General features: G+C 40.6%; 1 protein-coding gene and 1 long non-coding RNA gene across 2 annotated transcripts; one reads left to right on the top strand and one right to left on the bottom strand.

The window, feature by feature from the left end:
• Nucleotides 1-600: 600 nt before the first annotated feature.
• Nucleotides 601-3978, bottom strand: LOC141644273 (uncharacterized). Its single transcript, XR_012543984.1, has 4 exons — nucleotides 3552-3978; nucleotides 3127-3206; nucleotides 2732-2896; nucleotides 601-1801 (listed from the first exon to the last, which is right to left on the bottom strand). It is a non-coding gene; the product is annotated as an uncharacterized LOC141644273 (long non-coding RNA).
• Nucleotides 3979-6712: 2734 nt separating this feature from the next.
• LOC141641930 (mitochondrial import inner membrane translocase subunit TIM17-3-like) lies at nucleotides 6713-7147 on the top strand. Its single transcript, XM_074450572.1, has one exon. The coding sequence runs from the start codon at nucleotides 6713-6715 to the stop codon at nucleotides 7145-7147; it is 435 nt and encodes a 144-aa protein (XP_074306673.1).
• The last annotated feature ends 8527 nt before the right edge of the window (nucleotides 7148-15674 follow it).

The raw sequence follows: 15674 nt of genomic DNA, 5'->3' as shown, positions 1-15674 counted from the left end.
TCCACGGATGAAACGGGTGGATCGGGTGATAAACGGGTGTTGTGTATTTATATATTTCAAGTTAAAAAAAATGATGATTTTTTTTTCTCTCCAAAAATAAAGTTAGATAATTATTTTAGTTTAACTTTCTAGTGGGTAGGTTCACAAAATATTTATATTGAGAGTAGAAAAATATGAAAATTTAAATATTTTATATCTTAATAATGTGTTATATGTAAAAATAAATAAATAAAAAATAATAAAATCGGGTGATGGATGGATGGCGGGTGGATGGCGGGTGGAATTTCTTCATCCAACCCATCCGTCATCCATCATCCGTTTCATCCGTCATCCATCCATCATCCATTTAAATCGGGTTTTCATCCATCTTTTAGGATCGGGTGGATCGGGTTTTGATGGATGCGGGTGAAATTGACATCCCTGCAGTCCCAAGTCCCTACTCTATAGCACAAACATTAGTGAGTCGATCTTTTCCGTGAAAAAAGAATTACATTCTACTGACCGAATTTACCAGTTTAGGTGTATGACTTGTATGCATCCTAGTTTGCTCCCAATTTTGGTAAACAATATTACAAAATTAGTAAAGGTATGACTTGAAAGTATCCGAATTTGCTCATTCTATTTGCAATTTTCAATTGTAATACATCTATCGTTATAGAGATTGCTCACATATATTCTTGAAGAATTCTGAGCTTATATTCCCTTGAACTATTCGCAAGTATAAATTGTTGGTATTCAACTGTCAAAGCATCAATTGTGGTATAAGCGTACCCACAACTCCCAAACATTGGTCAAGTTGTCTCCTGCTCCTACCTCCATTGGCCGTCGTACACCATCCACCTCGCCACAGTCAGTTGTGTCTCCATCCTTTATCACTGTTGTCATTGTAACCCACTAAAAACAAAAGTAAAATAAAATGCAATGAGTAAATAAATAAAAGCAAAATCTGGAAAAAGCAAATTAAAATCATGAAAAATGAGAAAGAAAAAACAAATGAGAGTGTAAACTAAAATTAAAATTAAGAATTAAACAGACACACAAGCGTTACTCTCCACCGTCAAACACCACTTTTAACCACATCTAATGTCTTCGCCTACTGTCCTGACAATAAATATCCAGTTGAATACAACATTAAACCAACTCAAAGCAACCCCTTTGAAAGAAGTTGCAGAAAAGGAACCAAACTAACCATACAAGCAACGCTAAATAGAAAGAAAATAGAATCAACGCAGCTCTAATAAAGCTTTAAAAATTAGGTTCAAGAATGGATAATTAAATCGGGAAAAAGGGTACATTGACAACAGTGGAATGCTGGCTTTTAAAAAACGGGAAACTATCGTTCTATATCTCTTCTAATTATGGTCTCCAATCGAATGCACCCAAAAATCTGGCCTAGGACAGGTACTGCAAGAATAGCTTAAAACACATCCAGAACTAAGACATGGATGTTTAACATTGGAACCATCGTTCTTTTCCAACTTCTTCACTTGATTAACAACTGTAATCAGTGAGTAAGCTGTTAGTAGATGGATAGCATGACTAATTTACACACCAAAAGTTAATTATTGTAATCGAGCTTGAGTTTTATTCTTATTGTTTGTAATAGGAAAAGAAATCAAAACCCATAACAAGAAAAAAGATTGATCAGGCAAGTTACTGGTAAGGGAAAAAATTGCAGGCCTGATGCAACAAATGGTTTCTCATGATGAGACTCAATAATCCTCCAATCAAGTTGGGAAACTCGTCTGACTTCTTGTCCTTCTTTAAGTTTCTTCTGAACTATGGAAATTTCACGCCAACACTGTCAGGGAAACAATATTTAAGGACACTGAGCATCTGGCCACAAAATTTATGTTCGATGAGCAATGACAAATAAAATAAGTTTACAACGAGCAAGCGGTGGGATTTACATGTGTTCTCATACACCGTAAAACTGACTTTAAAGTCTATCAATAGCATTAAAAATTTCAACGGGATGCCATCATGCCAAAAACAAATATACTTGTCTGCCACTTATCTTAGGTACGTGACTTTCATAAGAGTTCAATGGATGGCAAATCTAGCCCCTAAACGACAGCATACTGCATACAACAAAAAACCATCTTACCCATGCTAAACCAAAATTAGTCAAGGAAACAGCTAAATAAAAATGATTTTCAAATTCATTAAACAACCACAATTGATAATACTTCTCCTTAGCCCTTAGATACTCCAACATGGAAGCCTACAAAATCCATTCATAGTCATGGACATCAAACAACCTACTTTACACGTAAACAACTACCTTTATCTCCATTCCATCAGATGCATTTGCAGCTTATTATGGTTTCACCAGTATAAGTTTTGCTCAAAACTGCAGATCCATCTACCATACACCCCTCTTGAACCAGATAAATACTTAAAATATTGTTGTGATACCATTTACCCTATTTTCCAATAATGTTGATACACCACACTCTCAGGGAGCTGAACAAACCATGATACCATACACAATCAAGTTGCAAAACCTTTTGTACAAGTTACTCCGTATATAATTGATAATACATGATACAACTGTAGCCCGTCTCTAAGTCTGAAAACGAATAAAAAAGAGAGCTGTCTCCACACACACACACACACACACACACAACAAAAAGCACAAAAGAGTAGATTTAACCCGAAATTGATATAAAAATTAAGAAAAAATAGCAAAATTAAAATAGAACAAAGACAATGAGAAATCAGATCTCACCTTTTTAAGGAAATTTGAACGACATGGGACGAGTATTGCCGCAAGAACGAGGGTCAATAAGAATGAAACTCAAGCTCGATTGTGGTAGAGTATTATACAAAAAGGCGAAAATACCAATATCTGGTGTTGTAGTTGAACCCAAGAACTCATGTAATCGCAATAAACCTTCAAGGAAATAAACGTATGAAGATTAAAAGGGGAAGAAAACCCCTAAAACCTAACAGTCAACCACACGCACACAATTCATACCACATTTATCTCGCTTCATTACACAATTCATTAATCTTATTTACCATCCCTACCCTAAATACAACTGACGAAATAATTACGAATCACTCCAAACCCCTAGAAGGGAGTTTAATTTCATAATGAAATGAACAACGAAAGGGTAATACCTGAGAGGGCGGTGGGTTTGGCGAATTGGAGCCAAAAGAAAACCACTCAAGAGAATCACCGATTTTCACTGCATCAAAAGCTAACATCCAGAAAACAAAGATTAGAGTAAATGAGAAGAAACCAAATAAAAGTAGAGTAAAAAATGCAAATGAATATGTTCGTCTTTAACACAGATGAATATGTTATTTTTAGCACAAATGAAAAACGCAACACACGAAGAAATCAAAAATTAGCAAAATAAATTCACCAGATCTGAGAAACACAATATAAAAGTAAAGCAAGAAATGACCTCGAAAAAAATCAGCAAACATAAATTATAAAAAACGCAATACATGAACACTCAACAAAAAATGTATCTAAACCCTAATCAAGCAATTGAAATCAGTAAATGAAAAACGAGGAAATCGGGAAATGAAATCAATACCTGTGATCTAGCAGTTGCAACCCACTGCACCAAAAATTTCAGATCAACAACCTCTTCTAAGTTCGTGCCCAGATAAAATGATTAATTATAGGAGTTGGGGAGCGATTAAAGAAGAAACGGAAGATGTTTTTGATGGTGATGAAGAGTAATAGCAGGCCAAAGACGGAAGAAACAAATAGAAAGAGGAAAGAAGAAGGAAAAAGTAAAGAAAGAAGAAAGAGGAAAGAGGAAAGTAGAAGGTGTTGTTCATCACGCAGAGAGCACGAGAGTTACTGCTCGAGCTCGACTGTTCAATATTTTTCAAAAGAAGCGACCAAGAAAGAGAAAGAGAATGATAGAGAAACAGATGAGCGAGAAAGAGAAAAGCAGCAGAGAAAGAAAGCAAATCAAAAATATGTTTAGGGTGAGTGAACAGTGGCCCATGTGCAAGGGAGGCTCCTGTTACTGCTCTACTGTAGCTAAGGCAATATTTTCCAAAGTTCATGCATTTAGAAGGGTCTTAGATATTCAATTTTTTCATTGCATGCAATAGCAATTCTGGCGACCTAATTAGCGCGACCCTTGCTTGGGGTGGTCTTAGGGGCGAAAATCTTCAGGAACAAGCTACAAAAATGCTAAATTAGGAAGAATCTTGTAATTTTTAACTAAATATTCAATTTTTTCATTTCTAGCCGCTGTCAGTTCTGCTGTTAGGATGAATTTAGCCCAATAAAACATGCAGATTAGTTTCGAGTTTCGACGCACATTTCTAGGATAGTCATTCGTATCATCATTTTAAGAGGCAATGTATCCTTAGCCTAGGGATAAATAGCCATTGTTCTTACTTCGTTGTATCTATTAGTTACGTAGTAAGTATTAAGGTTGTTTTTTAATAGGACTAGGTTCAATGATTGCGAAATTTATTAATGGGATCTTCTATATGAATATGTGATAGGAGTTGTAGGCAGCTCAAGGTGCTACCATGTCTTAGAAATGTTTTCGCCTTAACCTCACACCCATTACTGTCTCGGTGTCTCCTCAACATGTTTGTTCAAAATGGTATCTAATTATGCTGATCTAATGTTACATAGCAGACTAGTACTTCATGTTTACGCGTAAATATATCAATAATAATAATAATAACGGTGCTGTCATATCAGTAACCTAAATTGTTGCTGTAGCCTGGTCTCCTGCCGGAAGAATAGTAGTAGTGAGCCTTGCACTTAAGTGTACTCGAGACATGCTTTTTAAAACTGAGTTTTAGATTCATTCCAGAGGTGCCAGCATGCTATGTTAAACTTGGAATCGAAAGGAAGAATCTGGTAGCCTTTTCTGCCAATTTTTTCCTCTGTAACAACGACTCAATATCATATTGATTATCTCGAGCAGACAGGGATATTGCAGATTACCTCCTCGATCTGCAGGCTCATGCATACCAACTTGGAACAGGAACTCAACACAAATTCTTCTAGAATAGGTATATTTTCAAGACATTGGTAGAAGTATGTTTCCCTCAGTTATTGCATGTTCACCATGTAAATTACTCGAGCTAAAAACCACTGTGGTTTTCACGTTCCAATGCAACAATGTACGTGATTTCTAGTTGATAGCCTGCTTCCAAGATTATCCATGGTACTAAGGACACTAAAATAACACCATTTTCGGGTGTGTCGCTATGGTCACATTAAGATTATTAGGGAGTATTTTTATTGGAGTAAGAATATTATATGGATGGTATTCAACCAAGGCCGCGACACTGTAAGACAATCGTTTTGACTGTATTTTACAGCATTATGAGCGGATACCAGAACCTTAATCAACACCGATATTTGATACTATGATGTTACCTTCAAGACATCATGGTTTCCTGTTTTATTTATATTCTAGTCTGGTCTGATAAACATAGGAAATCTTCTTACTAAGACTCTAAAGAGATTAGGCGCATCCTTTTTCTCTGTATCAGCGTTTGGAGTATTAATATAATCGTTTTCCAGTTCAATAGTGTGGCACTTGCAAGGTTGCATCTCAAGACAATCATAGATTCATGGTTGTTTTAAAATCATTATCCAACCACTTCACTATTGATACTGTGATTAGTATTTTCTGCTCTTACATTTCAGTAGCGATTTGTTAGATATGTTAACTCATTTAGAGGTTTAAACTCGAAAGGAAATATAATGATATACTTTGGAATGCACAAATTACAGAATAAGATGTGTGACCTTCCCGCCTCACATTGTAAGATGGTATTACACAATGATTATATAGTAGAAGAAATCATAAAAAAGGTCACCATGGAGTCATTTCTATCTCATCTAGTGGGTATTATTTGGCTGTGATTGATAAAGAGAAGGCAAAAAACAGCTTGAGCGACTATTTTCAAAAGACCCAGAATGTCGAGAATTGCATTGAATGACTGACTGCCACTTCAAGTGAGCCATTTTGCTATATTCCATGCTGAGCGAGATTGTCTTTCACGAAGATGTTATGAAGGTGGTTTTTAACTAAATGTTTGAACGGTTTAAGTTTCACTCCAAGAATTGGTATTGAGACTATTGACTATTGAGCGATTAGTCAACTTCCGACCAATGTGATCAACTGATCGATCACATGTTTTGCGAAGATTGAAGTATAAAAATTGTTTATTCTGAACATAGAATCCATACTCCGTACAATTTGTATTTCTGTAGTTCTATACCGATTATATATACTCCGTATATAGTTTTCTTGATGAATAAGCTTACTTGTAGCAACTTAAGCAAAGCCATGGCAAGCCTTGTTTAGATTGTCATAGCGGATCATTTGAAGCCGTGTCTTAAATCCATTCACATTATATCATTGAGTTTCATTCATAATAATACGAACAATAAATTAGGAAACTTAAAAGACTTGCCATAAAACTGATACGTCAACTATGAACAATAAATTAGGAAAACATCATAGAATTGTACTCATATTAGGTAACTCTCTTTTGTATCCTACAGTATGACCTATCTATATAAATGGTAAAATATCGGATCACCCAATTTAAATTTGAGAGTACATATATATATATATAAATATATACTGAAATCCCCAAGGTTGTTATCCCGAAAGAAAAAACTTGAATCCTTATGGGAAAATATATAAAAGAGGAGGTTTGTTACGATGACTTCACGGGTCGATCCAATATATACGAGTCCATGGATACCGTAGGATTGTCTTTCTCCTGCGGAACTTTCCTGGGATTCCCTTACCATTTGATCAAAGGAAGGGGTATGCCGATTATTTCTAGATTACATGGTGCAGCTATGAAATCTTCGCGTGTGGGTGGATTTTGCGCCATGCTAGCTATATACAGTGATGTACTTGCGTATCCTTTTTGCAAACTCCGCGGAGAAGGGATTCTGACTCACCCGGGAGACATTCTCGCCTGCGGTGCTGCTAGCGGTGCCCTACTGCAGGCCCATCGTGGCCTTCTTCGTGCCTCAGGCACAGCCCTTGCTGTTGGTGGATTCTTCGCTTCATTGACAGCCTTGGACGCAGGCTACAAGCCCAATAACTCTGAAATCAATACTTATGCTTATCCTCATTATCGTCCTCCTCAACACCGTATACTTGCGTATCCTGATTTATGAATTCTGTTCATTCGGCTTTGATTGACTAATTTAGTGCTCGATACATACACGTTACATTTTGTCCGCATTACTGTCTTCGCTGGTTTCGTTAATGTTATCTACGAATATAAACTACTCGTATGTATTAGATTTATTCTTTTGTTTAGATTTGGTCTACAATGGTCATATCCGCTTTGTATGCTCCTCCATTATCATAGGCGTATCTAGGGGGATGCAGCAGATGCACCTGGATCCTCCTGTTTCAGAAATATTTACATTAAAGTTTCGATAAGGTTATACTCCGTTCCTGTTCAGAAATATTTATCTTAAAGTTTCGATAAGGTTATACTCCATCTGTTCCGGTCAATTGTTGTCCTTTGATTTTGGCACAAAGACCAAGAAAAGAGAAAGGGCCAATTATCAATTGACAAGTGGAAGAAATTGAGGGTGAATGATCAAATTGTTCATCCAATTCATTCTTAAAATAAAAAGGAGAACAACTCACTGAGACATGACATCCCAATATGGAAAAGGACAACAAATGACCGGCACATAGAGATTAGTTGGGGTTTAAATCCTAAGTCTTCCTTTTCCTATTTTTATTATATATAAGTTTATGACTATACTGCCATTTTCTAACAATAAAATTATTGTTACTTTCTTACTTATTTTTAAAATCTAAACAAAGTCGTCCATAAAAAGTTCACTGATAACATAGCCTCATAGGGCAGCACGGTAACTAGTAAAAATTTTAGAGTAAATTATCAATTACACCCACGTCAAATACACATTTTTACATTTACTCCCACGTCAAATTTTTTTATTAAATTACACCCAAGTTAATAGCTCAGTTTACAAATTGCACCCAATATCGGAATCCGGCCACTTTTCCGTCAAAATTCAAATTTTCTGGGTAGAAAATTGATTTTAGGACATTTTTGCCCTCCCTTCCTTCTTCTTACTTGTCAGTTTGTTTTTTTCTTAAAACATCATCCATGGTTTCCTCTTTTACATCTTCAAACTTGACTCGGCTTTCGAATTGCTAGCACCAATATTTCACCCTCATCTTCCCCAATTTAATTTCTCCCTCATCTTCCCCAAATCCCCAATTTAATTTATATCAATTCGAAATAGAGAAAGTCCTCAAATCCCCAATTTAATTTATCCCCCATCAATTCGAAATAGAGGAAGTATACACAAAGGAAGATTTATGTGAACTGTATCTCTATGGTTTAGTCGATAACTGGTACGTTGTTAGCCTCTCCATTTTCCCTGCACGTCCTATTGTTTCTTATTGAGCATGGGGCAATTAGCAATCTCAGTTCTTTCTTGTTTCCCAATTTAATTTATCCCTCATCAATGTGTTGGCGAAATTGGGATTGATAAGGGGACGGGGAAGTTTAAAGGGTTTTGTTTGTTTGTAGCTCGGTTGAGGCTGCTCTTGTGGTGGTCAGACGGTGTTCGAAGCGGGCTCTGGTTGCAATGGTGAATTGGGCTTGTGGTGGCATAAAATGGTGAAAGGTCGTGCTTGGTGCTGCTAGTGTTGATGGTTGTTCTGGACTGAATTAAACTCGGGTTTCATTCCGAGCTTGCTTGGTTAAGTGCAGGTAGTGTGCGAGACATGTCAGTTGTTAATTGGAGGTTTCACCATGGTGAAGTAGAAGGAGCAATGAAATGATGGTTATTGAGAAGATGAAAGAGAAGCATGAAGAAGAAAATAAATGCAGGGGCAAAATCGTCATTTTATTAATTTTTTCACCTGAAAATGGCCTTGGGTGCAAATTATAACCGGAGCTATTAATTTGGGTGTAATTTAAAAAAAAAAATTGACGTGGGAGGAAATGTAAAAATGTGTATTTGACGTGGGTGTAATTGATAATTTACTCAAAATTTTATAAATGAATTTTAGACAATAAATACCTTAATAGCAGGAAAAACGAAAAAAAAAAGTAGAAAAAGTTTTAGTCCTTTTATTTTTCTTTCTTTAACCAAGAGATTCATGAATCGAGATCCTTATATGCTCGTATTTTATCTTTTTCAGTCTTCTCGTTAAATTAGGACATTTATTCATGTGAAGTTGTGAACGTCCTAGTCACAACTCACAAGTGAGAAATTGAGGAGGATTTGGAGAATATTTGAGAAGTCCATCACCAAGTCAAATCAATTTACAGCATTAGCAAAATAAGAACAAGTGGTTAGTTAGATAATGACGCCTAAATCATGTGATTGTGGAGTTCTTTGCCAACATAAGCGTTTTTCACCAATTAATTATCAAAATGGGTCGATTTTAAAATTTATTATCCAAAATAGGTCCACGTCAACACCGAAACTAGGCTCAGATCCAAGTCGCCATGTCAGTCAGCGACCTAACCCAATGAGTAACCAAACCTGAGTTTTGCAGTTCCGGACACAAAACGCCAAGGGGGCTGGCGACTTGGTTTTTATTTTATTTTTGAATGATGAACAGAGGGAATGGAGGGATTAAGCTCTGTTGTTAGCCCAATATCAAGTCGCCAAGCGAGGTGGCGATTTGATTCCTCAGCCCAGGTTCGATGAATCTGATCCTACATGGACCTATTTTGGGTAATAAATTTCAAAATCGACTCATTTTGATAATTAATTGGTGAAAAACGCCTATTTTGGCAAAAAAATTCGTGATTGTGTCTATTAATCAAGTACGCAAAACAGTGTGGTCTTAAGACGGTCTTAACTTAATACGAGAATAATGTTCCTCGAGTTAATAATAAAGCATTTTTACCGCCTCAAGCAACTTTTGCAATGGATTTATCATGCACCCACTACTCAGATCCTAGATTTCCCTACGATTGAGAATTTTTACCCAAGAATTTGTTTTTATGCCATACATACTTTGCTTACGGAAACTAGCAGCAGGCAGCGGGCAGCGGCCTATGGACTTCCGAATAAAGATTAATTTAGACTGCAAATCACGTCAACTACATACTCGATCGTAACAACCAAATTAAACATCATCATTATTGCTGTAATCCGCTGCAGATAAGCAAGAACATAACTATAGTATCAATGTCACTTTCAGCAGTATTACATATTACATACTGTTGTTTAGATGGTTTTAACTTTCGACTCTTAACTCTAGTTGAGTATTGCGTGTTGCTTGCAATTGTCGATATAACAATAATACGGCATATTTAGATACAATTATAGTAATACATACAATTTAGTATCTTATTAGTGCAGGAAGAATATCAAATACATAGCATTCACATATTTCAATCTACACCGGTTATACGTCTATAACATAAGGTGTGATTCCTGAAGACTGAAGTGGTATAACACGAAAACTGAGCCTCAATCTGATAAATAAAGACGGGTAATTTAGACTATAAGCAACGTTTAATATATTCATAGATAACATTAACGATACCAGCAAAGACGGTAATGCGGACTGATGGGGCATATTCTGCACCCGCTGACCAGTCAGCATATTGAGCAAGGTCAAAGATATCCACAGCAAGTCAACGGCTTAGACAGCCTAACCGACGAGGCCTGTCGGCCTGACAGATGGGTCCCGGCCGGGGCAACTAGCCAGCCAGGGCACATATCCGCGAACTCATATCCAAGACCCCTCGGCGGTGAGTCAACAGGGCCCGCCGGCCTGCCATGGGTCCCTCGGCCGAGGGGTAGATCAGTCTTTCCACCTGCTAGCCACTTGGCCACTCTGCCACTACGTGACAAAAGGTGAAAGTCTATAAATACTCCTCTACTCTCATTGAGTAAGGGATCCCACAACTGAACCTAAATACACTATTCATCTGGTAATATCTCCCTTATCTCTCCACAATACATATCTAGCCAAGTAACACAGCTTAATCCTTTAAGTTTACTGACTTGAGCGTCGGAGTGAGTACGCTTGGCACAAAGCCAAGCCCTCAGTTCGTTCATTGTTGCAGGAGAGGCCGAGAGAGACGATAGAAGCAAGAAGGGTTCAACTCAAGACATTATTCTACAAGCCACGGGTGGTAACGATACTTGCTCTGGAATTACACCCGGAACAATTGGCGCCGTCTGTGGGAAATAGACACTAGAAGCTAGTCACATTCATTCCCAAAAAAAAAAAAAAAAAAAAAAAAAAAAAAAAAAAAAACAAAACAAAAACCCACCCAAAAAGCTAAGAAGATGTCGAAACAACCAGAGAAGGTGTTGGTGGAAAACAAATTCTACCGAGACGACACATTCCACAACTCAGAAATCGGGCAGTCCCCCACCGGCCGTATCACTGATACGACGAACGGGACGCCAAAGGAACAAGATGTGCCGCTGCCCGCCGACCAGGTCACCATCATGGGACATGTGGTTGATGCGAAGAAAGGTGAAGCTACTCCTGGACATAATTGCCGCACGCTGGCGCTCACACCGTCACACCGACAAGAGCGGCGGAACCCGTCCGGAGACCAGGGCCTGAATGTGACTCCAAGAGACTTGAATGGAGCACTGGAAGAAGCTGGCCCCGTCAAGACGCCGGAGGAGCCCAGAGTGCCAGTGGTAGACCTAAGTCCTTCCCGCACCCGCGGGAGGACAGCGTCGCCGCGGCACCGACGAGGCCTGCCTCAGAGGAGTGAAAGAAGTCCGACTCGTCAGAGTCGGAGAAGAAGCCCGACTCACCAGAGTCGGAGAAGAAGCCCGACCCGCCACGGGGAGGGGAGCCGGATTAAGGATACAAGGAGCCGATCGCCGCGTGTCGTTCGACACGTGGTCGACAGCCCCTCAATGACTATGTCCTTGACGTCCCGGTGCCGACTAAGCTAAAGTTGCCGCCCATATCATACAAAGGAGAAGGTGACCCAAGCGACCATGCCGAGGCCTTCGAGTCTCACATGTCGGTATGGTCACATGCCAAGCGACCATGCCGAGGCCTTCGAGTCTCTGCTGCCGAGGTCTTCGCCCTGAGCAAGAGCGAGGGTCAGAAGTGGGAAAGACCTCCCAGGCCGAGGAGTGACGGTAACACGAGCCAGTACTGCGAGTACCACGGCCACACCGGTCACTTAACTGATAACTGCCGGCATCTGAAGAATGTCATTGAAGAACTGATCCGGAAGGGGAGCCTCAGCAAGTATGTAGCTATGTAGCTGGAGGCCCAGGAACAAAGTAAATACAATCGAGCCAAAACCTCGATCACCTCGACCAAAACCGGGAGTGACGGGGGAACGAGCCGAAAGATGCAATCGAGCCAAAACCTCGATCACCTCGGCCAAAGCCGGGAGTGACGGGGGAACGAGCCGGTAAATGCAATCGAGCCAAAACCTCGATCACTTCGGCCGAAGCCGGGAGTGACGGGGGAACGAGCCGGTAAATGCAATCGAGCCAAAACCTCGATCACCTCGGCCAAAGCCGGGAGTGACGGGGGAACGAGCCGGTAAATGCAATCGAGCCAAAACCTCGATCACTTCGGCCGAAGCCAGGAGTGACGGGGGAACGAGCCGGTAAATGCAATCGAGCTAAAACTTCGATCACCTCGGCTAAAGCCGGGAGTGACGGGGGAACGAGCCGGTAAATGCAATCGAGCCAAAACCTCGATCACCTCGGCTAAAGCCGGGAGTGACGGGGGAACGAGCCGGTAAATGCAATCGAGCCAAAACCTCGATCACCTCGGCCAAAACCGGGAGTGACGGGGGAACGAGTCGAAAGATGCAATCGAGCCAAAACCTCGATCACCTCGGCCAAAGCCGGAGTGACGGGGAACGAACGAGCGGTAAATGCAATCGAGCCAAAACCTCGATCACCTCGGCTAAAGCCGGGAGTGACGGGGGAACGAGCCGAAAGATGCAATCGAGCCAAAACCTCGATCACCTCGCCAAAGCCGGAGTGACGGGGAACGAGCCGAAAGATGCAATCGAGCCAAAACCTCGATCACCTCGGCCAAAGCCGGGAGTGACGGGGGAACGAGCCGGTAAATGCAATCGAGCCAAAACCTCGATCACCTCGGCTAATTAAAACCGAGGGCGACGGGGGAACGAGCCGATATGCCTAGATATTTACAACGGCAGTCAGAACGTAAACTCGATCACCTCGGCTAACTAAGACCGAGAGTGACGAGGGAACCACGACTTGCCCTCGGCTAATTAAGACCGAGCTTAAGAATGTATAAGTACCGTTGAGACGCAAATCTAACACCTCGGCGAATTAAGACCGAGCGTGAACGAGGACGCAATCAATAATGGTCTATAGATACGAACGCTGTCGCGCCGTAACCCCGATTCCCTCGGCCAAGGCCGGGAAGCAGCGGGGCCACAACGACCGATACGCTAACATGTTTACAGCGGCGGTGGGGACACGCTCCTTGACAGAATGCCAATCGACGTATCTTCTTCAACACGCTCCTTGGTATCTACTTGCCAAACGGTCCACTCTCAACCCTGGTCTCGGCCAACGTCTCTCTCTTTTCCACATCGGATGTCCATTACACATCCATGTGGAGGGGGATAGGGTGCGGCCTAAGCGAACCAAGCCGAGGTAGAAGAAGCGGGCGAGAAAATTTTTACTTGCGCGAGAATATACGCTCAAGATACATCGGAGCCCATACCACGGCATAGACTACGCTGGGGCAAATTGATGGGGCATATTCGCACCCGTGACCGATCGGATATTGAGCAAGGTCAAAGATATCCACAGCAAGTCAACGGCTTAGACAGCCTAACCGACGAGGCCTGTCGGCCTGACAGATGGGTCCCGGCCGGGGCAACTAGCCAGCCGGGGCACATATCCGCGAACTCATATCCAAGACCCCTCGGCGGTGAGTCAACAGGGCCCGCCGGCCTGCCATGGGTCCCTCGGCCGAGGGGTAGATCAGTCTTTCCACCTGCTAGCCACTTGGCCACTCTGCCACTACGTGACAAAAGGTGAAAGTCTATAAATACTCCTCTACTCTCATTGAGTAAGGGATCCCACAACTGAACCTAAATATACTATTCATCTGGTAATATCTCCCTTATCTCTCCACAATACATATCTAGCCAAGTAACACAGCTTAATCCTTTAAGTTTACTGACTTGAGCGTCGGAGTGAGTACGCTTGGCACAAAGCCAAGCCCTCAGTTCGTTCATTGTTGCAGGAGAGGCCGAGAGAGACGATAGAAGCAAGAAGGGTTCAACTCAAGACATTATTCTACAAGCCACGGGTGGTAACGATACTTGCTCTGGAATTACACCCGGAACAATGAACGAAGTGGTATAACACGAAAACTGAGCCTCAATCTGATAAATAAAGACGGGTAATTTAGACTATAAGCAACGTTTAATATATTCATAGATAACATTAACGATACCAGCAAAGACGGTAATGCGGACAAAAAGTAATATGTATCGACGATTAGATTAGTAAATCAAGGGCGAATGAACATAATTCATAAATCAGGATATGCAAGTATACGTTGATGAGGAGGACGATAATGAGGATACGTATAAGTATTGATATCAGATTTTTTGGGCTTGTAGCGTGCTTCAATTGCTAGCATCGAAGCGGTAAATGCAGCAATAGCAAGGGCGGTGGCTGAGGCAGGAAGAAGGCCACGACGGGCCATTACTATGGCACCGCAGGCAGCATTGGAGGCGACAATGTCTTCCGGGCGAGTCAGAGTTTCTTCTCCGCGGAGTTCGCAAATAGGATACGCAAGTACCTCATCCCATATAGCTAGTAGGGATAAAAATCCACCCAGACGCGTAGATTTCATAGCAGCACCATGTAGTCTTGAAATAATCGGCATGCCGCCACCACCAGCAGAAGCACCCCCGCCTTTGATTAGATGATAAGGGAATCCCAGGAACATTCCGGAAGTGAACCAAAATCCTACGGATTCCACGAGATCGTTTATATTGAATCGTCCCTTGAATTGATCGTAACGAACCTCACTTTCCCTATAGATTTCCTCCCTACTTTTATCCATAAGGATTCAAGTTTTTTCAGGATTCAAGTTTTAATTTTCTTTGGGGTTTTTTCCTCAGTTTAGGGTGATCCGATTTCATACCATATAATTTGGTCATAATTACACGATACATACCTAATACGAGTACAATTCTAAGATGTTTTCCTAATTTAATATTCGTACATTTTTTTATTTTTATTTTGACAGGTTATTACAAAAAAAAGGGTTAGGTTATTTTGGTAAATACATTCAACCAACCCCAATTCTTTTACCCATTAACATTTTAGAAGATTCCACAAAACCACTATCACTTAGTTTTCGACTTTTTGGAAATATATTAGCGGATGAATTAGTAGTTGTTGTTCTTGTTTCGTTAGTACCCTTAGTGGTTCCTATACCTGTCATGTTCCTTGGATTATTTACAAGTGGAATTCATGCTCTTATTTTTGCAACTTTAGCCGCAGCTTATATAGGCGAATCCATGGAGGGTCATCATTGATAACTTTAGGTGTTGTTTGGCCAAGTTTACCTAAAAGAGTTTTTACTTTTTAAAATGAGTTTTTCCACAAACTACTTCTTGAAAAAGTTGTGACTATTTGGCCTAACTTTTGTAAAAAATAATTTTTCCCAATTTGATGTGTTTGGCCTAAT

Source organism: Silene latifolia, chromosome 2 (genome assembly GCF_048544455.1).
Source record: "Silene latifolia isolate original U9 population chromosome 2, ASM4854445v1, whole genome shotgun sequence".
Lineage (NCBI taxonomy): Eukaryota > Viridiplantae > Streptophyta > Magnoliopsida > Caryophyllales > Caryophyllaceae > Silene > Silene latifolia.
Note: the sequence above shows the minus strand (reverse complement) of the source record. Positions and strands in the feature narration are given on the sequence as shown.

Bases quoted from the DNA above. Each gene is read 5' to 3' on its own strand.
- LOC141641930 (XM_074450572.1), top strand. From the start codon at position 6,713: ATGGATACCGTAGGATTGTCTTTCTCCTGCGGAACTTTCCTGGGATTC.